The following is a 22,054-nucleotide window of genomic DNA, read 5'->3' on the forward strand; positions in this document are numbered from 1 at the left end:
CACCAGTGTCGCTGTGAGTTTGTCAACCTTGTGGCAGCTTTATCTGGATAACTGAGCTAATTCCCCTTACCACAACACGCTTCCCTGTTACACTACGTAGCCATAGATATATACACGCAACAGTGCTAATCTAGTTAGCACTAGATTAGTTTTTAGATAATGTGGGGAAACCATGTCATATTTAGTTTTCAGTAAGTGCGTTTAGCGGCTAAACATCAACTTAGTTAATCAAGATTTTAACATTTGAGCTGAAAATAAACTATAAAGATGTTCAGAGTTTCTCAATATCCATGTTATTTAGCGCTAACTAAACTAGCGCTACATGATCCAGTTTAATCTAAACAGGAGACTAGCAAGGATAGTAGTTACAGCATGAAAATGTGGAGAAGTATATCCTGTAACCATTTTTACTTGAAGATATAAGAATGAATGAAGTGAAAGGGAGATATTACTGTTTTGTCAAGAGGAAGGACACCAAGATAGACCCCATGTAGCTCCAGTTGTAGCAGCCTAGCAGCTCCCAACGTGGAGCTAGCCACATGTGCTCAGACTCATGGACCCAGTCTACTAGACAGTCAACCAGAACTGCTTGGGGGAGAATCCATTGATTCCCCCTAGCGCTACATACTGTGCCCCCCAAAAAACAACTTATCTTTCTATGGACCTTTCTGAACTTGGTAAAGTCTTCTGTCTGGCCACCCTACGGATAAAAGTCTAGCTCTGCCACTGGGTAAGGAATGTAACGGACTATTAGGTGTTAAACCTTCCATCTTATAGCCTTTATATATCAAATAGTATCTGAAAAAGAAAATAATCAAGGTGTTGCCATGGGTTTTCTTAAAAAAATGATAACACACTCTAATGTCTTGTTCTTCTGAGGTTATAATTACCTGATTTTAAGACCTGGAAAGAACGAGGTGTTTGTTTTATATCCTGATATGTAAAACCTTAGAACTGTAAACACCGAGCTCATAGAAAAACATTTATCTTCAGTTAAATGAAGAAAAACCAACAGGTGCAAGTAACAGGTGATGGAAAAATGAAGCTTCCTCCATTATAACTGCAAATCTCAGTCAGTTTAATAAGGAAATAATCAGATCAGCAACATCCAAATCAGTTCATTTGGAACATGGCAGATGAGCTCGTTCATACTGGTTCTGGAGCTCCACCTGATTATATAATCAACAGTTGGCTGTTCCTATAAGTCATTCAGTGTGAATTATCGCACCCCTCCTTTTCTCCCTCTCCTCCTCCTCCTCTTCATCCTCCATGCTGTGTGTAGAGACAGGATTTCAGTGTGTTTGCGGATGTGCAGTTGACTGGAAGCTCCTGCAGACATTTTCTCCATCTCCGGGCTTCAGATAATCTGCCAGACCTAAACAACAACATATTTGTTGTCTTGTATTACAATAAACGCCAACGCTCCTTCGTGTCCTCGACGCTTTAACTCCGGCGACCTTCCACCTGCTGCCGAGTAAGGCGCATTTTTCCGCGTCTTCATCTGACGTTTGACGCCGCAGATCGGAGGACGAAGTGTGTGTGTTTGAGTATATGTGCGTGTGGATCTGGTCGGACAACCTGTTCGCTTCAGCTGACCGTCGGAGGGGTTTTTGAAGCTGATGATGCTGATACTGCTGCTGCATACCTACTGACCTACTTTGCGTAAGTTGGGTGCAGCTTGAGAAATTGTGCCAAAACAAAAACATGAAGGAAACGGCGGTGACCCTGCTGGGAGACCTCCAGTAAAAACGCAGGAGAGGTGAAGCCAGGGGAGGGAAGAGAAAGAGGAGGATTGAGGAGTGTTGAAGAGCCAGAGGTGTGCGCGTGGGGATGGAGGAGGTAATGAGCGCATCTCTTCACCTGGACCTTGGGCTGATGCTGCTGCTGCTGACCTGCTGGCAAACACCGGGGATGGTCGGAGGAAGTGAGTGACTGTTTCCTTTCTCTGACTAGTGTGGACGGTAACTTTATGGGTCCTAACAGGTCAAATAAGCCACACAATGCGGATGTTTTACGTGGCAAGCTTTGAGCGTGCCTCTAATGATGGATAAGTTCATTAAGGTTTCATGTAACACGTGTTTTAATGGTTTTAGGGAGACATTTCTTAATTTTATGTAGAAGAAATGTAAAAATAATTCATGCAAAAAGTTAAAAATGGCCTTATTTGAAATGTTTTTGCTTCTAAATTACTGCTGATGTCTTTCTTCTTGGAAAGTGATACCTCAGTGTTGCAGATCAGTCTAATTGTTAAAGTCAAACAACTATTTTAATGTAACATGATTACAAGGTTGCCAGACAGAGAGGCAAAATTATCTAAAAGATGCTACAAAATTCCACAATCAAAATCATCCCAACAGATGCAAAGGGGCCATAAATGCAAAAAATATTACCTTTAACTTTCCCCAAATGACTACAAACAGATGCAATATAGCAACAATGGTGCAAAACACGTAGACAAAAATGTTCACAAACATATATCAAATGACAGCAAAGAGACAGGAAATAACCACAAAAATGGCAAAGATGCATAAAAGATGCAACAAAGATCTATACAACAAACACAAAAAAGCTCAAAGCAGACAACTATAAAGAGAAAAGATGTACCAAATGGTTGCCAACAGGCACAGACTTGTTTTTAAGATTTTTTTTCTCTCAAAAACAGAAACAAAATGAAATTCAGTCTCATAGTTTCCACATAGATCCACAGCTGGTCTGGTCAACAGTCATGCTGTGCAGCCAAACTGTTGAAAATGTAAAAAGCACATATTAGGTTGAATGTGGGGGGATATATATATATATATATATTGTTTTATAAGGATCTGTTTTGCCTCTACAGCAGAGGGCAGGTCTTTCTCTCAAAAGGAGCCTATTCTTCATCATCCTGAGCTCTAAGAACATGACAGCAATGCAGCTTTACTTTAACATATGGATTTGTGCATCCACCTGTTTGATTTAAGGCGGCCGTTTGCACCTTATATATCACACAGACAAAAAGCCGTTGTAAAACTGTCAAAAGCTGAACTAAATGGCTATCAGGGGATTAGGATTTCAAAGCAGTCCAGCCTTCACTCTCTGATCTGGTTAATTAGCTGTTGAAGGAATGCATCTAAATCACTGCCGAGCAGATTCCTCCTCTTTGGACAATCACATAAGGGGTTTAATGAAAATGGTGCCACTTCAATGTTCTTTTTCTTGGCTGAGTAACAAGAGGCAGCTAATCAGTGCTCACAAGGTTTTGTATTGATTAATACAATGATGCGAGCCTTTATATTCCCTCACGTGGCCTTAACCTCCTCCGCTTGTGCTATAAGCACTTCATTGTCCTGCTGCTCTTTGCCTCCTTTTACATGAAATTATTTTCATTTCATTTTTAAAGCAACAGGTGCAATTATAGACTTAGAGCATCCCAGCAGGCTCTAGCTCTGAATGAAAGTATTTATTTAATAATTAATGAACATGAGGTCATGTTGTGCTTCAGCCCCTAAATGAAACTCAATGTCTCTAGATTCTTTAATAATGCATTACCTGCAACCAGAGGGACGATAACGAACGAGTTACATTATCACCCATGATGTGATTCTTGCTGCTGGTGCTGCATCATAAATCTTTTAGCATGGTTGCATTTCTGGGTTTCTTAAATGGACAAAGTGCAGCCCATGCATTTAAATTATTTCTGGTAAATAAAGTACTGTGCAAAAGTCTGGAGCCACACTTCATTTCTTTATGTATTTATTAAAAATTAGAAGATAGGTTTAGTACAATTTTAACAAGGTTGATAGTGAATATTTGGTCTGAGCAGCTTTATTCTTCAACACATTCTGACCCCTTCGAAAAGCTTTCTTTAAAAAAATGTCCATGAATAATTTCCAAGGCTTCTTGAAGGACTTTCCAAAGCTCTTCTTTTAATGTTTCTGCCTTTTTATTCAAACGATCCCACACTGCTTTAATAATGTGGAGGTCTAGCCTTCATCAGACCTGCTGCCACAGATTTTCAGTCCAGTTCTTGTTTCATTTGCATACATTAGTTTTTCTCCCTGATTTCCTTCCTGAAGAATGGCTTCTTGTAGTGCTGGGCAGTATACCAACTCATCCTGAAAACCATTTTTTTATTTTTGTCTTGATTTCAATTTGTCCGTTTAAGCAGCCTAAACAACATTCAGAATGTGGTGCAGCGAGAAAATGTTTGATCGGGGACCCTTTTCACTGTTGCACCACCAAACGTGCAGCAGAGCAGCTGTGTTACTTCAGGTGCTGAGTGGTGAAAACGGACAGAGAAAGTTTAGAAAGTGAAGCTGTAGCAGACGTTGAACATAATGACACAGATCAAATGGATTTATATCTGTTGTTTGGATATATTTTGGTTTTAAAAAGTCGGATGTTGACCAAACAACTGTTTACTTCAAATGCTGTCAAGATAAAGTTGCCAAAGGAGGCAAATTTGGAGCCACGAACATGCTTTGGAGTACCAAGCATGTATGAAAATAAGATCAGCACCCTCCACATGTTCAAGTAAAACTAAAAAAGCTGGAGGAGACTTGAGTCTGACATTAACTGCAGACGTTAACTGGTGGTCCAGATGCATCTCTCAGGTCCTGTTTGCTGGATTTGCTCCTTCAGGCCATCACTTTCCGATGCTGCTCATCTGCTGTAAATAGTTTATTTTAGTCCTGACACTTCTTCGTTCGTCCTCCACTTGCCCAGTTTCCTCAAATATTTTAAGGACACACTGCAGACCACGCTGAGATATATAAGTTTCAACATGTCTTTGGGAATCACCTTGTCGCCGTCAAACTGTGTTATCTTTGGTGTTTCTCATAGATGCAGGAACAAATGATGAGTCTTTGTGACAGGCTGTTGACAACACAAACTTATCCCTTGATTTAAGAGCCATTCATACATAAGTGAGCACTGAGTTGCACTTTGCACATTACTCTGTCTTTATTAAACGCTTACTACAAGAAATGTTTTCATCACAGGGTAAATGTTGATGTCCGGCTTTGACTGACGATGTTAAACCATAATTTTACAAACATTATCAGGAATATTTGACAGATGGGTCCATTTAATTCAGTGATGCTATTGTCAATAAAAGCTTGCTAAAGGAGCTTAGATTTCTTCCTGATGTCTGGAGAAGGATCTGAGATCAGCTCCAAAAGGCTGAGGGTAGTTAGGTAAGTGCATTTAGAATATTTATAGATTTTCCAGACAGTAAGAAGATATGTTTGGACTCCAGCTTTGCTTCTCTGTGCTGCATCTCTCTGAAAGGCTTTGGAATAAAGTGAAAGCTGTTCAACAGGCGTGTCTGGGAAAGAGAGCAAAAAGGAGAGACGAACCTATGCAGCGTGTAGTGGATCATAAAAATGCACCAGCTGTGGACACAGGAGGTCTTTATTGAAAAGCAGCCGGGTAAAGAGCTGTTTCATTCCTGCAGGGAAGCCTCGCTCAATCTGCTCTGAGTACCTTCACATCACTGCTCTGCTCACGGCTGATTCGCACCATTTTTTCTGGGGCAACCTGTCGAGCTCATGATTGTGGCTCTGTTTTTATGGTTTTTTTCTGCTTTTAAGAAAGGGGGCAGTTGGAAATATTTTGGTGGGATGAGACTCTAAATCAGGGGTGGCCAACGTCCGTCCTCAAGAGCCACAATCCTGCAGGTTTTCCATGCATCCCTGCACCAATGCACCTGACTCAAATTAAATGGATCCAACAGCCTGTAAGGATCTGCATAATGACTCATTAGCTTAAGTCAGGTGTGTCGGTACAGGGATGCATGGAAAACCTGCTGGATTGTGGCTCTCGAGGACCAACTTTGTCCACCCCTGCTCTAAACGAAAGCCAAAGACTAATTAAATTTCTCAAATTTGTTTGACTTCAGCTTAAAAATGTTGTTGCACAGTGAGATCAGCCAAAAAATGAGAAACTCCTAAGTACTTTAATGTAGGTTTGCATAAAAATAAATTTTTTTTTTGTGTGTTTCCCGAACTGACTGACAAGTTTTTAATTTGTCTGATGTAAAATGCTACCACAAAGAGAAACAAGACTGCCATGAAAAAGCTGAGGTGACAGCAAAAAAGAACAGAATAACCTAAAAAGTGAACAAAATGACAACAAAAAACCAAAAATAATCCAAAAAAATTAATCATATGAGTCCAAAATAACCTAATTAACCCGAAAAACTATCTAAATAATCCCAAATAAACTAAATGAATACAAAATTTAGCATGACCCCCATAGAATAATCCATAATTAACAATACAACCCCAATTAACCACAGAAATAAACACAATTACCCCACATATAATTAAATAAATCCAAAATAAACTAAAATAATAACAGAAATTAATCAAATCACCACAAAAATAAACAAAATAACTACAGAAAATAAAAACATGACCACAAAAGTAAACAAAATAACATCAATAAACGAAATAACTAACTAGGTTGTCATGGTGTGAGAGTGTTTGCTTTGGTGTTTTCTGTTCCGTGGTTTCTACTGTCATTAAGTCTTCTGTTTTTGGTTTCTTGACCTATTTTGTTGAGCTACATCCTTGTATGATTTGTGCTCTGTTCTTCCTGATTAGCACACCTGGTTTAATTAGCTCGTTTACCCAGTTTTTAGCCTTGTAAGTCATTTGTTTTTTTTTTCTTTGGATTAAAACTAAAACCAGCCTGCCTGAATTTGGGTCCTCACTTCTGCCCCAATACATTAAATAGGAAAAACTAAATAGCCACAAAAATGTATCCGATCCCCCAAGAGATAAACCTAATGTTCTCACAAATTAGCAACCAAGATCCTAAACTTATTAAATGACCACAAAGAAATCAGAAATCAAGCCCAAATAACTGTAGAAACTAGGGCGAATAATCGATAAAATCGATAAATCGAATTTTCCATTTCAGGAGATTTATTTTTATGAAAATCTGGATTTTTTTCCATAGCTAGCTAGCAGCAGACGTGGCCCTCCCTCCACACCAGAACGGTGTTTGTCTGACAAATTTTCAGTGAAGTGACCCTTCACTTGCGTCTGGGATTTAGCTGTGCGTATAACTGCAGTGAGAAATGCTGCTCTCTACGAGATGCAGAAGTCAACTTTAGCCCACAAACCCTAGTTAAGAGACAACCTTCATCAGGGGAATTGTTTCTGCAGTGGATCCTGCAGTGATCCTTTGCTGGCATTCATCTATATAAACAAATAAATGTTTTTAATAAGTTTATTTATGTTTTGTAAAAGAAAAGAAAAAAATCAATTAAATTCGGAAATCGGATTTGGTTATAAAAAATCTGAGATTTTATTTTAGGCCATATCGCCCAGCCCTAGTAGAAACATAAAATAACCTCAGAGGAAACATGGACACAATATGAAGACAAAATGATCCTACTGGGAAAAAAACATTGATAAAAAATTACCTGAAAAAGAAACAAAACCACAGAAGTAACCATGAAGAGAAAATGATTAGAAATAGAAACAAACTGACTGAAGAGAAACAAATACTTAGTTAACAAAGTGAACCGATTAAATGTCCAGAGGACTAACAAAATAGTTTTTGTTTTGCTCTTACATAAGAGAAGTGGGTGCTGCCTTGTGTTTGTCCAGCAGCCCAATGTTTCATAATCCACTAATGAATCATGATCAGACAGTATATTTAATCAGTATGCATAGGTTGTTAGTATATCGGAGTACACACACACACACACATATTGATCCATCTCAGAAAGTGGTGGAGAGCCATTAGCCAGATTAGGCTGTCTGAGTCTATCAGCAAACTGTTACATCACCGAGATTTATAGTCAGCTGCCCAGCTCCAGTCGTACATAACAGACTACTCCAGGAATAGTGATGTAAACGGCCGCTGTCACCAGGCTTGTTTTTGTTTTTGTTTTTACATTGTTACTAGGGGCTGCAGAAACGTAAAAAGTTAACCCTCTAAGAGCCAAACTCGAAAAATTGCAGGGGGCCTATTCAACAGGGGGCCTATTCAAAGTTTATGAAGAAATTTAGTTTGAAAGACAATATGGAGCCGATAAGGAAGGGCGCATAGTCAGTGATGAAGAGTGGATTACAGAGAAAACATGCAACATATCACAATGCTTTTTCACTGTTGATGAAATACTTTTTCAGCAATTTCCATCTCAGATTCTGGAGGGTAAAATTTGCCTCCTGAGGATGACAGTTGGTCATCTAGCGACAAGGCAAGGCAAGTTTATTTGTATAGCATATTTTATGTACAAGACAATTCAAGGTGCTTCACATTAAACATTAAAAGCATTACAGCCGTGGCAGTAGGAGCATTAAAAATTACATTAAAAATAAACATTTAAAAGGAATACAGTAAAAGGAATTTAATAAAAAACAGAAAAAGCTAAAATAAAATAGATAAAATGCAAAACATAAAGTTCTAGTGTGGGGAATTAACAGTTGTTCTGATAAAAGGCAGCAAAAAAAAAAGTTTTTAAACCTGATTTAAAACTGCTGAGTCAGCAGACCTGCAGTTTTCTGGGAGTTTGTTCCACATGAGCATAAAAGCTGAACACTGCCGCTCCATGTTCAGTTCTGACTCTGGGAACAGAAAGTAGACCTGACCCTGATGACCTGAGGGATCTGGTTGGTTCATGACGAACCAGAAGATCCTGAATGTATTTTGGTCCTAAACCATTCAGGTCTTTGTAAACTAACAGCAGGATTTTGAAGTCAATTCTTTGACAAACAGGAAGCTAGTGTAAAGATCTGAGGACTGGAGTTACATGATCTACTGTCTTGGTCTTGATGAGGACAAGTTTTTCTAAATCCTGCTGAGTCATCAGTCCTTCAATCATGATATGTCATTTACGTGATGATAGGCTGATTTCTCAACTGTCTTAACATAACTGCTAAAATTAGTAGTCTGAAATATGAGAGTGGTCCATGACTACTCCCAAATTTCTGGCTTGATTGATAGTTTCAAACTTAGATGTTTGAAGCTCAGAACTGACTTTTAATCTTTCTTCCTTGTGGCAAAAACTAATATTTCATTTTTTTTCTTCATTTACCTGAAGTTCTCCCATCTTTAATTTGATTGATGCAGTTGATCAGAGTTTGGATCGGACTATGGTTTGTCGTGAGATGGTTATGTAGATGTGTGTGTCATCAGCATAGTTGTAGTAACATATTTAGTTGCTTTCATAACATGACTGAGTGGCAGCATGTAGGTGTTTAAACAGCAGTGGTCCCAGGATGGAGCTTTGGGGAACTCCATAGATTATTTTAGTTTGCTCAGATTTATAGTTGCCTATAGAAACAAAGAAATCTCTGTCTTTTAAATAGAACTCAAACCAAGTTTTTGGACTAAATTAGGTTGAGAAATTACTTTGAGATGAAGATGGGCTTTAACTTGGTCCACTACTTCTATCTTAGGCCTGCCTCAAGCTTCATATCTCTGCAGTCAGTTTCAGTAGTTGGCGGTTTGGACAGCCAAGACCTTTGCTTCAATGCAATGGCATCATTGGTTCAGGAAAGAAGCATTTGAGTTGTAAACATGGATGCGAAGCAGAGATGTTTTTTTTTTTTTTTTTTTTGTAGAGTTATTCACTTTGGGAAACTCTCTAAGTCAGTTACATGTGGACAAAATGTCCAAACAATAAAAAAACTTTAGTGGATAGATCTAAACTTGTCACGTGGACATGGCCTAAGTGTCTTAGAACAGGTAGAACAGGAGAGCTGCAGGTGGATTGGGGGCCGATGCTCTACTGGTCTTTCATGGTGAAGACAAAGTTGATCCAAAAGATGAAGCAGTCAACTTACTGATTAATGTACAAGTGACCAAAATTAACTACCTTGGCTTAGGAGTTGAAGGTGGACTGATGGATGGATTTCATACCAAAAGTGTTTTTTCTTATTTGGTAGCCAGGATGCATGGTTTTTGCTAAAATGACAATTGCCTTTAGTTTTTCTTTGCAAAATAAGAGTTTTGCCCTTAAGGAACTTTCTTGCTGTTTAATGCAGTTTTGTATCCAGTTTTCTACCTTTTTTTGTTTTTAATAGATTTCGATATGCGTTTAGGGTATTTGTTGTTTTTGTCTCTAATAGTGACTGGTATTTGATGGAGTCCATGACAGCAGGTCCATACATCTGAATGGGTAAGTTTTACCAGTCCCCTCCAAATGGAAACCTTAAGAAAAAAGTGGGGTAAAGCTAAACAAGAAGGTCCACAATCCTGGACTTTCAGAATATGAGGGATCTGGAGAGGAAGTGGAAGGTTCTGTAACAAGAACTGGTCTTGGATCATTTGCCATGTGTTCACCAAGATGGCTTTACAAAACCCTAAATGAAGTTTTGACGATAATTGCAGCACATACAGTAAAAAGCACACTAAGATAGGATTTTAGATACAATACTTCATTCCCCTAATAACCCTTTGGAGTCAAAGCTGAAGCACAGCAGAGAGGGAGGGGCCTGCAAGTTTTTTTTATAAACTGAGGTGTAACTTATTTAAAAAATTAACAAGCTCTGCTTCCGCTTATGCTGCAGAACTATTTGTGTAGCTTTAAGATACTAAATAAAGCTGTTGGACATGAAAATATTATCAGCTTGAGGATGTTATTAAGCCCCCTGATGAAAAATGAAAAAATAAAGAAGAATCCACAATTGTAGAAATATGGGGTTTTTTATACCAGTGTCTTTTGGTTCATGTCTATGGCGTGTCTTTGAATGACCACAAAGTAATATGAAATTCAAACCTGTTTAAATCATGGAGGACAAACGAGGACATGCGGGAACAGTGTGTGCTCTAAAATCCATCTGAACTGCTATATTTCATCCTTCAGTCAATATCCACGTTGTACTTCTCCTCCACCCTCCCCATTCTTTTCTTTTTTCCTTCTCCCTTGTTCCATTCGTCTCTCTTTGCCCTTCGTCCGTCTTTTCCCTCAAAACCAAAAGATTGAAAATCGCCAATCTCTTGATATCTGCCATGGATAATTGCTCTCTCCTCTCGCTTTCCATCTTCCCCCCTCCTCGGACTCATTCATCCCTGGCTCTGTCATATTCCTGTCGTCTTTCATCCACCTCTCTCTCATCTCCATCTCTTTTCCTCTGTCTTCCTGACTCCATCTAAGCCTCCCCTCTCATCTCATCTACTGGTGTGTGTAATGTAATTGCTGTCTATTCACTGTGTGAGCACTCCATAGCAGCCCTGGCAGATGAAAGCAGGTGGGATTTAGCAGCCATAACATGATGGGAGTTCAGGAGATCTTAGTTGTCATTGGGACAGGCAAGAAAACATGGTCTGAATGTGTTTGTCTCTGTGCAGTGTGTAGGAGGATGATGCTTCCTTAGTGCTTATTTTCATTATTTGTGTGCATGTTTGCCTTTTAAATGTCTTCATGCCCTCCACTCTCCATGAAACCTCCGGTGGCAGCACATTTAGGTATACGTGTGGAGTCATACCCATGTGGATGATGAAAGGCCCGTTTCTGTTTAAATATGCTATTAATCTAAATAAACTGGTCTTGGATCAGTTGTGTTTTCAGTTCAGTGTGAAAGAACTTGGTGTGTATAATGAATCAAATGAACAACTGGGGTTTAATTTCAGATATCTTCACCAGAAAGTCTACCCAGAGTTACAGATCCAAGAACTAAAGCAAGGTTAGGGGTTTGACAGTTAGAGCTGGCGATATGGCCAAAAAAAAAAAAAACAAACAAAAAGAAAAACATCACTATGTATTTTTCCAGATTGGGTGGTATTGAGTTTTATCCCGACTACTTTTTCAATTACATTTTTTTGGCTTTACCTTCGCCGTCAACTCACAAACAGAAGTGATGAAGCTAAAGACTGATTGGTAGTTTACAGAATTTCTACCATCTGGTATCAAGTAAATATTTCTAAAGCTGATCACCGTAATCAAACAGAACTTTATTAGGATTACAGGATTACTAAAACTTGTGTGATACGTGCAAGCAGGTTGGAACAGGTCAGGTATGATGGGTGATTAAAGAGTATCAGTAAAGCAGTGGTGACTATGTTGTGTGGTTTGGAGACAGAGGCCCTGAGCAAAAGCCATGAGGTAGAACTGGAGGTAGCAGAGATTAAAATGTTGAGGTTCTCCTTGAGAAGGACAAGGATGGAAAGGGTCAGGAATGAGAACATCATAGAGGCAGCACATGTTAGATGTTTTGGAGATAAAGTCAGAGAGGGCAGACTAAAGGCTCATCTATGCTTGATGCAGAAGACGACGATGCAGACGGACCTTCTGACACCATATTACATGCGTCGTGTATTACTGGTACTTTAAGTGTCATTATGTTGTGGAAATTCAATGCAATTATTCCATTAAAAAACTGAAAATTTTCTAAAAGCCTGCAGTAAGAGTAAAGTTACCCTGAAGTAAAGTGTCTCAGTCAAATCTTTGATGTTAAATCTGACCTGCCACCCACATATTTTCCCTTTTTTGTTTTCTCTACTTTGTCAGAAGTACACTTATAAAAAGAAGTACTTATTTTATACATTACTGCTCACTGCAGAGACACAAACATTCTCATACAAATCTCCCAGTTTTTCCTTATAAATTGCAGTTTATGTAGTGTTGTCTGAACACATTCCACGTCCCTGATTTCCATTTTTCTGCCTGGATGAGTCTATATTTCGCTTTGTAACTTGAAATGACTTCAACAGATGTAGATGCATGTTTGCCTCTATTTGCATCACCTAGATTGAATTCCCACAGGTGCCCTCTTGCATCTTTGCATTGATGTTTTATGTAATCATCCCAACTCCCTAAAATTATGCTTTGCATTTCATCTGGAGAAAAACCTCCTTTGTGGCTTAGTAAGATCCATATAACATTTAAGTTTACTATGTTTGTGGCCATGCAGAATTCCCGCAAAGGGCTCAGAAATATCATATGATTTGATAACAGGAACTTCTTTCTGTAGCCAATTTCCTCATAATATTCTCATAGAGGATTGTGTCAGAAAACGACACAGTTGGCCAGTTTTTCTTCGCCCACAGTATCAGAAAATAGATCTTCAGCTTCAGGATAACATGGATAGACTCACAATTGCTGCTTTTTTAAACCATCTTAGTCTGCTTACATTCAGTCCACCTACACATGCAGAATGCAACAGGTTTTAATCCTTCCCTGTCGGCTGTCAGAGGGCACTCTGGGAAATGTAGGAAGTGTGTAGGAAGTGGATCCTTTGCAGACAGGTCAGAGTCCCTTGCAGGGAGCAGGGGGACGGCTGACTTTGCACAGATAAAGCTTGACTTTAATGGTCGTACTTCACGGAGCTTTAGCTTTGGAACTGGGGCTGAAACCCTTTCAGATCTGCTGCCCACACTCTTGTTGTTTTGTTATATGAGTGAATGATGGATTCATGGTCAAATATGAATAAAAACAGCACTATAAAGAGATCCAAGAGGAAATGTTGAGTCGAGCTAAGCTGTGTTTTGAAAGAGAAATAGAATTTAGATTTTTTTTTTCTTCTCTTTTTCTTTGTAATTGTTTCAACATTTATTACTAAAGCAACTGAGGGCTGTTAATCGCATTAGAATAAGAAGAAAAAGCTGGAGAAGTTGTCACTGCTGTGCATGATTTGGAGCTTTCTAAATGAATAGCAACAACATTTTCATTTCAATTAAACTCTATAAATAATACATTTGCACTCACCGCCCAGTCTGCTGCTGTCGTCCATCTCCTGAGGTGGTTTCTCTGCACGCCATGGTTGTAACCAGTGGTTTTCTGAGTTACTGTTGCCTTTTTGTCGCCTCTAATCTTGCGTAGAACTGCTCTTTGTTCAATACCAGTCAACCTGAAGCCAAAATATTTAAATACATTTTATATTAAATCCTAAATAGCATTTTTTGTTTATTGGCAGTTGTGTTTGTACTAAAGACTCACATGTAGTTATTTCTTAATTAGAGATCTAGAAAATGGGCAGACTACTACTTTCCACAGGTTAATTGTGATTAGCTTAATCATGCAAACCTAGTTTTAAGAAAGACATCCACCTTTTACTGTTTGAATAGAACAAACGTTACTCAGTAACATGCCATTTGACCAGAATCTCAGCTTATAAATGCTGCTTTTGCAGCAGCTTTGAGTCTTTTTAGTTCTTGTTTATGGGATTTTTGCTTGTTCTTATTGCAAAAAAACACTTAAAATTCAGTGAAATTCTTGCTTAGTTGCACTTTTGAGGTCTGCCATGCCAAAAACTTGATCATCTTGTAGAATTAATGCTGTTCATTGTTGGATGTGTGGTTAGTGGTTCATTTAAGTTAGTGTCATTGTGATGACTCTTCCACAAACATATATTTGTGCACAGTGTAGAATCTGATGTGTAATTTGGTTTTGCCTTTCAACCTCCCGTGTTCCTGTTTACTACCACTTCATACGGCGAAATGGCGATCATAAGCTATTTTGCTTTCCTTTTATAGTCTTCTCCGGCTTTCTGATCAGAAATTTAGGCAGCTGTTCAAAGGATGCCACGGATGCTTATTGTTGGTGTGAGGATTATTTATAAAGCTTTGAAATTTCAGAACAATTACTGTGAGCAAAGCCAAATCCCAAACAAGCTAATTAAGGTCTAAGACTTTGGTAAACATGATGAGAGCTTAAATTTCCATGTCCATCTCCTGCCAATCCAAGTGGAAAATAACAACACAGAACCATCATCCCCAAAAGTTTTATTCTTGTCAAAAAACAAAAGATAACAGCCGCTGGATTAATTGATGTTTTCTTGCACAAACCATGAAAAGAATTCAAGTTTTTCTTTCATGCATCACAATGCAAAAACCTCAGTGTTGTAATGTCCCCTTTTAGCCTTGATGCTCTAATTGGCTGCAGTGCAGGCGTCTTCCCCCTTTTGATGATGTTTTTTTTTTTTTTTTTTTTTTTTGTAAATGATGTTCTTACACACAAACACATGTGGACACACACTTCCAGTGTGCACATATTAATTGCTTTCTGCAGCTTAAGAAACATGAAAAATGATGTGGTGCTATTCCTGTCGCTGTCTGAAGTGGATGAAGAGGACTCATCATTACTTATTGACTTGCAGTAAAAACTCTGACTGATTGAGGGTCAAGGAAGGTTGGACCTTCCCCTTTGTCTTTGTCTTTTTCATTCCTTCCTGGTATTATGTGTCTTTTTACATTTTTTTTCCCTCAATTTTTAATTTCTGGCTTTTTCTTTTTCTGACTTACTTACCATACTTTTGTTTTTCATGGTTATGGAGAGCTACATCTAACAGTTAACACCTCAAACAAACTAAAAGACTAAATAAATACAGAAAAAAGATGGTCATCATGATATATCCAGGATCAAGCAAGATGTCTGATGCCAAAGCTTACAGCTACTTTGTTAGGTCCAGTACCAGGTTGGACCCTCTTTTATCCTTCAGAGCTGTCTCAGTGTTGTAGATCCAACAAGATGTTGGAAACGTTGCTGAGAGATTTTGCTCCATATTGACATGACAGCATCACACAGTTGCTGCAGGTTTGTCGGATGCATCCATGATGAGAATCTCCCGTTCCACCACATCCCAAACCTGCTCTGGACTGAGATCTGGTGATTGTGGAGGCCGTTGGAGTCCAGTGAACTTATTGTCATGTTCTAGAAAGCAGGTGGAGATGATCTGAGCTTCGTGACATGGTGCATTATCCTGCTGGAAGTAGCCATCAGAAGATGCTACACTGGCAACAAAACTCAGGTAGGCTGTGGTGGTTAAACCAGGCCACGTTGGTACTAAGAGGCCCTGTTACGGCTGCCTGTTATTTTTCGTAATTACTCTCTCATTTTGTATGCAAATGCCTGTGTGCCATCACCCCTCGGGGTTTGAATCTGCTCAACATAACCTTGTTTTCTGTCTGCTGACGATTGGCTCCATGCACCACTCCTTTGACTCCTATCAGCTGATTGGATAATTGCCTGGCCAATCATCAACGTTGCAGCCAAACTCTGGGGAAATATAAATGGGCTGCAGCTATAGACTCATCAGCAGCTTTTTCCAGACAGTCTGCCTTTGGCTTGCTGAGCTATTGTGGATGTGATCGTGTACTTTGGATTTGGTGGTGTTTGTCTAGTAGGATTAGCTTTTTTTTTTTTTCTTCCAACAGTGTTAAAACTGTTTGGCTTTGTGTTATATTTTGGTTTACTGACTGATGGTCTTGTTTTCTGTTTTTGGTAAGACTTAAAACCCCTTAGGCTTCTTCTGTTGTTGATTTTTTTGTTAGTTTATTGGTAAAAGTAGAATGTGTTTGACTAGTTTAGGTTTGTAGATGTATATAGTATTTTGGTTAAATTTTAGATATTGGAGCTGCTTCACCTTTTGTTAAAATGTAGTAGATTAGTTGGCCAGTTTTTTGTTCACCCGTTTATTTATTTTTGGTTTTGCTTTTTACTGGCTTGTTTTGAGTTGAATTTAGAAAATGGTTATTATATTGTGTTTATGGTTTAAGAAACTTCTCCACCCCCAACACATGATTCGCCACCATTGTTTTTGTATGGGTCCTCATTTCCTTTTGCCACAATAAAATCTGTTAATTCCCATTTTTACATCCGTCCACACTTCTTTTTTTTTTACGCCTTTTCATACCCCTGTACTGGGTCGTAACAGGCTCAAAGTGGGCCAAGAAAATATCCTCACACCATGACATCACCAGCAGCTTGAACCATTTATACAAGTCAGATCCATGTTTTCATGTTTCTACCAAATTCTGACCCTACAGTCTGAATGATGAGCTGAAATTGTGACTCATCTGTTTTTCCACGTAAATGCCCTTTTATATTTGATTTAATCATATTTTATTTTTCAATTTTAATTATTTAGTTTTTTTAAATCTAATTTAATTTTAATTGTTTTAATTCAGTTTAGTTTAATCATTTTTTTAATTTTTATATTATCTCTATTTTAATTTTCACCATTTAATTGTGCATTTTATGTATTTAATGTTTTTATTTTGTCAAATTTTTTTTCAGTTCAGTTTAATGTAATTTAATTTAACTTTTTGTTATTCTACTCTATTCTGCTGTTACAAAATGTTGGGTTAAAAGAACTTAATAATAACCTTTTGCATCACAGAGAACTGTGAAAGCACAGATTATATTTTCTGACCTTTTTTAAAGCTTGATTGGGCATCTGTCATGTTTATTTCTCGTGTTTGTAAAAGAAAGAAGCTGCACATTTGTTGTAAATTGCTGCTGCTGAGTGCTTCAGTCATCTTTTTATGATTGTGGTAATCATCATTTGTTTCTTGTCTTGTCTTTTTACAGTTTTAGCCATTAGCCTGTGAGCTCTCTGTTTGTGTCTCTTCTTTCTTTGTTTAGTCTATGTTTTACCATCATTTTGTTTGTCTAAGTCATTCTATGTAGAGTCTTTTGGCCTTGTTATCTGTATTTACTACTGAATCCCATTAAATTTCCATTTCAGATGATTTGTTTAATCATACAGTCTCTTTTTCTCTTCTTTATCCTGTTTTTTGTATTTACCTTTTATGGAAATCTGAACCCTTGTTAAAGCAATAATCATTTATTTGATCACTTTTTTGCTGTACTTATTCCTTTCTCTTTTTTGTCTCCATGAAAAAAACAAACACCACTGTAATGGCTTCTTTTGTTTTCTTTCATTCTCCTTCGCTCTCTGTGGCGCTCACAGTGTTTCCTGGTGATTTACTGCCATAAAAAAATGACTTTTCCTTTTAGTGGATGCCTCAGATCTCTCATTAGTTTTAAACTGCCCACAGAGAATCATTAACATGGCCGCGTAAGGCGGTTTGTGATTGCACATTTACATCTTAGCAAATTAGCTGACACATTCATCTGACAGTCAGAGGAGGCGTCTCGCTCAAGGACACTGATGGAAACGCACTCTGTCAAAAACCACGTGGTTTGTTTTTGTTTTCAGGGCGTCTGGATGCCGTGGATGAAGCTGGGACTGTTTATTTTTATTTTATAAAGACTATTGAGTTACATGGGCTAAAAAAAACACCAACTAGTGCTAAAATACTCTTGTCTGAGGCTGATTTTCCAGTGAAAGCAAGTATATTTTACCACATTTCTACCTTAACTTTGTAACTTTGAATCATCGACTTCATTGTCTGAGCATCCAGGTTCAACATCTTTGAAAACAGAGGCTCATAAATCACAAGTTAACTTTTCTGCTATCTTGACTGACATGTCCTTACAATAAAATGCTTGTGTGTGTGTTAACAGCTGTGCCAGCTGCCCCTGTGAATGTATCGGTGACCCAGCTGAGGGCGCACTCGGCCATGGTGACCTGGAACGTCCCCCAGGGCGACACTGTCATTGGCTACTCCATCTCGCAGCAGGTACAGTAGGACAGCTCTTTATCAGCCCGCCCAAGTCTCCTCGCCCTGTTCCAACCCGTCTCCTCTCATTCAGTTGTAGGCCAATTAATTTTGCAGCGATGCAAACAATGACTCTGAGGAAACTTGGAGCTCTGCCATGCTCAGGGCTAGAAAACAGCCTTTCTGAAGATGAATTATAGATCTATTTTTGATCATCCCTGTCTCCCGAGGAGTGGATTATTCTTTGTTTTGTCCTCCTCCTGTTATCTGCAGGGCTTTTTGAAACGCTGTGTCATTCACGTGGCCAGCAGGCAGCCAACAGTTTGCTCGGAAACACTCTGAGTCGGGTTGAAGTTTGGGAACTTGGCCATTAAAATTAAACTTGTTTAAGGCTTGTTGATGCCAAGGCAGCTGTTGTTGATGTAGGTATTGGAAGTAACAATAACACCAGCCTTTGTCACTGCCAAGTATTTACAGGTAATAACATTAATTTGGACTAATAAAAAACGAAAAGTAAAATATTCAAGTCTGTGACTGCATCGGAAGAGAAGAGGTATGGCTTTGCTTTGTCTCAAATTACTGAGTCATTGTGCAAAACCTAATAGGCTGTTGGATCTATTTAATCTGAATCAGGTGTGTTGAAGCAGGAAACATTGAAAACCTGCAGGACAGTGGCCCTCGAGGACAAACTTTGGACACCTCGATTTAGATGATCTCTGTGGGGCTTATAAGTTCAGTAAAGAAGATTTTTACAGATCTGTAGCTTCTTTAAGAAAAAAAATAAAGACTCCTGACCTTGATAAAAACAAAGGGATAACACAAATATTCATGGATGCTCATGATGTTGTCACTGGTAAACTTTAACAAAAGTTCACATTCATTAACAAGAATTCAACGGACTATATTAAAGAAGTTCATTTAAACTTAGCACAAAAAAAACAGTGTTTGGTGGATTATTTCATTGTTGTAACAATGCTTCTCGGTAATAAATATTATACTGATGAAAAGCCTGTTTATTTTCTTGTTAAATGGAGCCACATTTGTAAGGAAAATATATTTGTGGGATGAGCAGGAAAATTGAGTATGTGAGTTGTGCCGATGAAAAGCTCAAATCTCCTCCAATACCAAACAGCTTCTGCTTTTCTTCTTCTGGTAACCAAGGTGATGACAGGTGCTTGATTGACAGCATCTGTGGACATGGACCCTGCTACAGCGGTCAGTTGGTGTCCTCTCTCAGCATGCCATGTCTGACTGATCTGGATAAGACCCATACTATAGGACAACTTCAAGTGTCCACTAAACCAAGTTGCAGCTTTATTTGGAGTCCTAGGACATGTGGAGGAATGAGTTAGATCACCAGTAGAGTGTGCAGTAGACGTAATGTTAACAGCTTTCGGTGGAGGTAGTGTGATGATGTGGGGTGGCATCTCCCTCAATGGAAAAATAAGACTGGAGAAGATGAAATGATAAGAAAATTTTCGCAACCCACATATTCAACTCTGCTGCTCATCCCACAAATACATTTTCTTTACAAATGTGGTACCATTTAAAAGAGAAATAAAGAGGCTTTCCAACTGTACAAGATTGATAGCCTAGAAGTATTGACTAAACAAAAAAAGAATCCACCAAACACTCATTTCCTTACATTTTGTACTAAGTTTAGTTAATTTCAGAAGCAGTATGACTAAAAATTTTGAAAAATTGGGAAAAAAAAGACATTCCTCGTCTTCAAATTCTAAAACTACAGCAAGATTTCTCCTGGAAGACTTCAATTAGATTATTTTTTGTTCAACCAAATCAGAAATCAAAATCAAGTCTTCCCCAAATTTGTTAATTTTATCTGACGAAGTCAACAGATTTAAGAAGCCTTGGACACAGTAGAAGAGTTCTCCAGTAACTCTTGGAAAATTCCCTGAAGCTCTCAGTTGAAGACATGCATATTTGTTGACGATACTGATGGTTGCAAGCAAAAAAGCAATTCCCAAATATTTACAGCAGTCGAATCCTCCTACCCTGAAGCTCTTTATGAATGCTATAAAGTCAGTCCACAACACGAAGGCTTTGACTTTTACATTATGACTTCAAAGGGAGAAAAAGGAATACTGGAAAAATGGGATTGCCAGAAATACAAAGACTCTTCACCTCTGTGTCAGAATATATGTTCCACAGTGTGTACTACATCTATTTCGGTTCTACGTTGCTGCTTATACCAGACAGCTTTTCTCACTGGTTTTTGTTGCCATTTAACAATTTAGTTTTTTCATTGCTTGTATTTACATGACGTCATGTTCGGTTTTGGTTGTTTAATTCACTGACATCATGAAGCTGATCGAGAGTTTGGTTAAAGGTTTGTAAATCACTTCTCATGAGTTGGCTTGGCTCCCTCTCTGTTAGCGTCTGCTACCTTGTGGCTAAGTTAAAGCTTGAGGGCGATAAAAATCTTGTTTTATTCCCCAAAATTGCAGCAACATATGCACACAAGCAGTTCAGAGGTTAGCATGGTGCCATTTAGTCAAACTGATACTAGAGCGCCCTCTGCTGGATCTTCTATTGCCTCAAAGTACCTGTTTATACAGCTTATGGTCTGAAGAAGGCCTACTTGCTGTAACTATTTTACCCACATTCTATATACAAGGAAAAATATCAGCTGTTTGCATGTATTTTAACTTTGTTTTCATCCGATTAGCAGCTCCACACTTAAATACTTTAAGGAATGCTATTTATAAAATACATCAAGCTTTTTCCCTTTTAGTTTGCTGTCGTGTAACCATGTAAGCTAACATCCTTTCAGCTGACTTCTCTATCTATCAGGACCTATTGCCTCTGCAGCCAATAAACAGGGAATGTCATCACTGTCATACTAAGAAACATAAAAAAGCAGGTTTTTCTCTGAAATTCCAGTATCAACAGCAAAGCAGTCCCACAGCATGATACAGCCTCCTCCGTGTTTTACTGTATGCTGTTTTCCTTATGTGCTTCATTTTGTTCTCTACACACAAACTCACTCCATAGATCATAATTCCCAAAAGACTGCAGCTTATACAGTAAACTTTTTGCAAACATTTAATTAGGCTTTTTGTGCCTTCCTTTCAGTAGCGGCCTCCTCTATGGCCTCCATCCCTGGAGCTTTACTTGGTTCCATCTAAAAGGTGAAAGCTTGAATTAGTTTAAATTAATTAAAATGAACCGAGTCTTTCTAAAGTCTTTCCAGAGAAATGCCACCTTTAGTACAAGAGTTTTCACAGTAACTCTGTTATATCACCACATTTCTTGGTCTCACTTCTCTCTCAACCCCTGCTGCTACTTCAGCTTGGCTCTTCTTAATCACTTTTTACCTCCCGCAGTTTTGGCAAAGGGAGAATCAGACATTAGCTGAGCTCTGAGTGGGAGTTGTCTCCATTAGTGGAAATGATTTGGCTAGTACTCGTCTCTACAAGAGGAACATCCACGGCAGCGGCGATGCCAGACATCTTGTCCTTTTTTTTTTTTTTTTTTCAAAATCCATCAACCTTGTCGATTTTTAAAGAAAAGACTTGAAGATGATGTAAAACATCTCCTCCTATAACCTCAGAAAGCACTTATGTAAAAACCTTACTCAAATATTAATAGGGGGGTGATGGGAGCAGGTAGGTGCTGCAGGTTTTAACTTCTGAGCTCTTTTCTTCTGTTAGTCATCAGCAAGCTGTGAATCAGCGGAGCTTCAACAAAAGGTTAAAGCTGCACTTATATAAGAGGCTGCTCTGTCAATCAAGCACCCTCATGTTTTCTCAGAAGC

The 22,054-nt window shown here is 38.5% G+C and overlaps 1 protein-coding gene across 1 annotated transcript in view; it reads left to right on the plus strand.

Moving 5' to 3' along the window:
• The first annotated feature begins 1,221 nt into the window (after nucleotides 1–1,221).
• LOC121635690 (fibronectin type III domain-containing protein 4-like) overlaps nucleotides 1,222–22,054 on the plus strand; it is a 31,647-nt gene continuing 10,814 nt past the window's right edge. The window contains exons 1-2 of the mRNA XM_041978970.1: nucleotides 1,222–1,924; nucleotides 18,185–18,300. Coding sequence (XP_041834904.1) covers nucleotides 1,831–1,924; nucleotides 18,185–18,300 — 210 coding nt within the window. The 5' untranslated portion in view covers nucleotides 1,222–1,830. The remainder of the gene's footprint in view (nucleotides 1,925–18,184; nucleotides 18,301–22,054) is intronic.

Source organism: Melanotaenia boesemani, chromosome 24 (genome assembly GCF_017639745.1).
Source record: "Melanotaenia boesemani isolate fMelBoe1 chromosome 24, fMelBoe1.pri, whole genome shotgun sequence".
NCBI lineage: Eukaryota > Metazoa > Chordata > Actinopteri > Atheriniformes > Melanotaeniidae > Melanotaenia > Melanotaenia boesemani.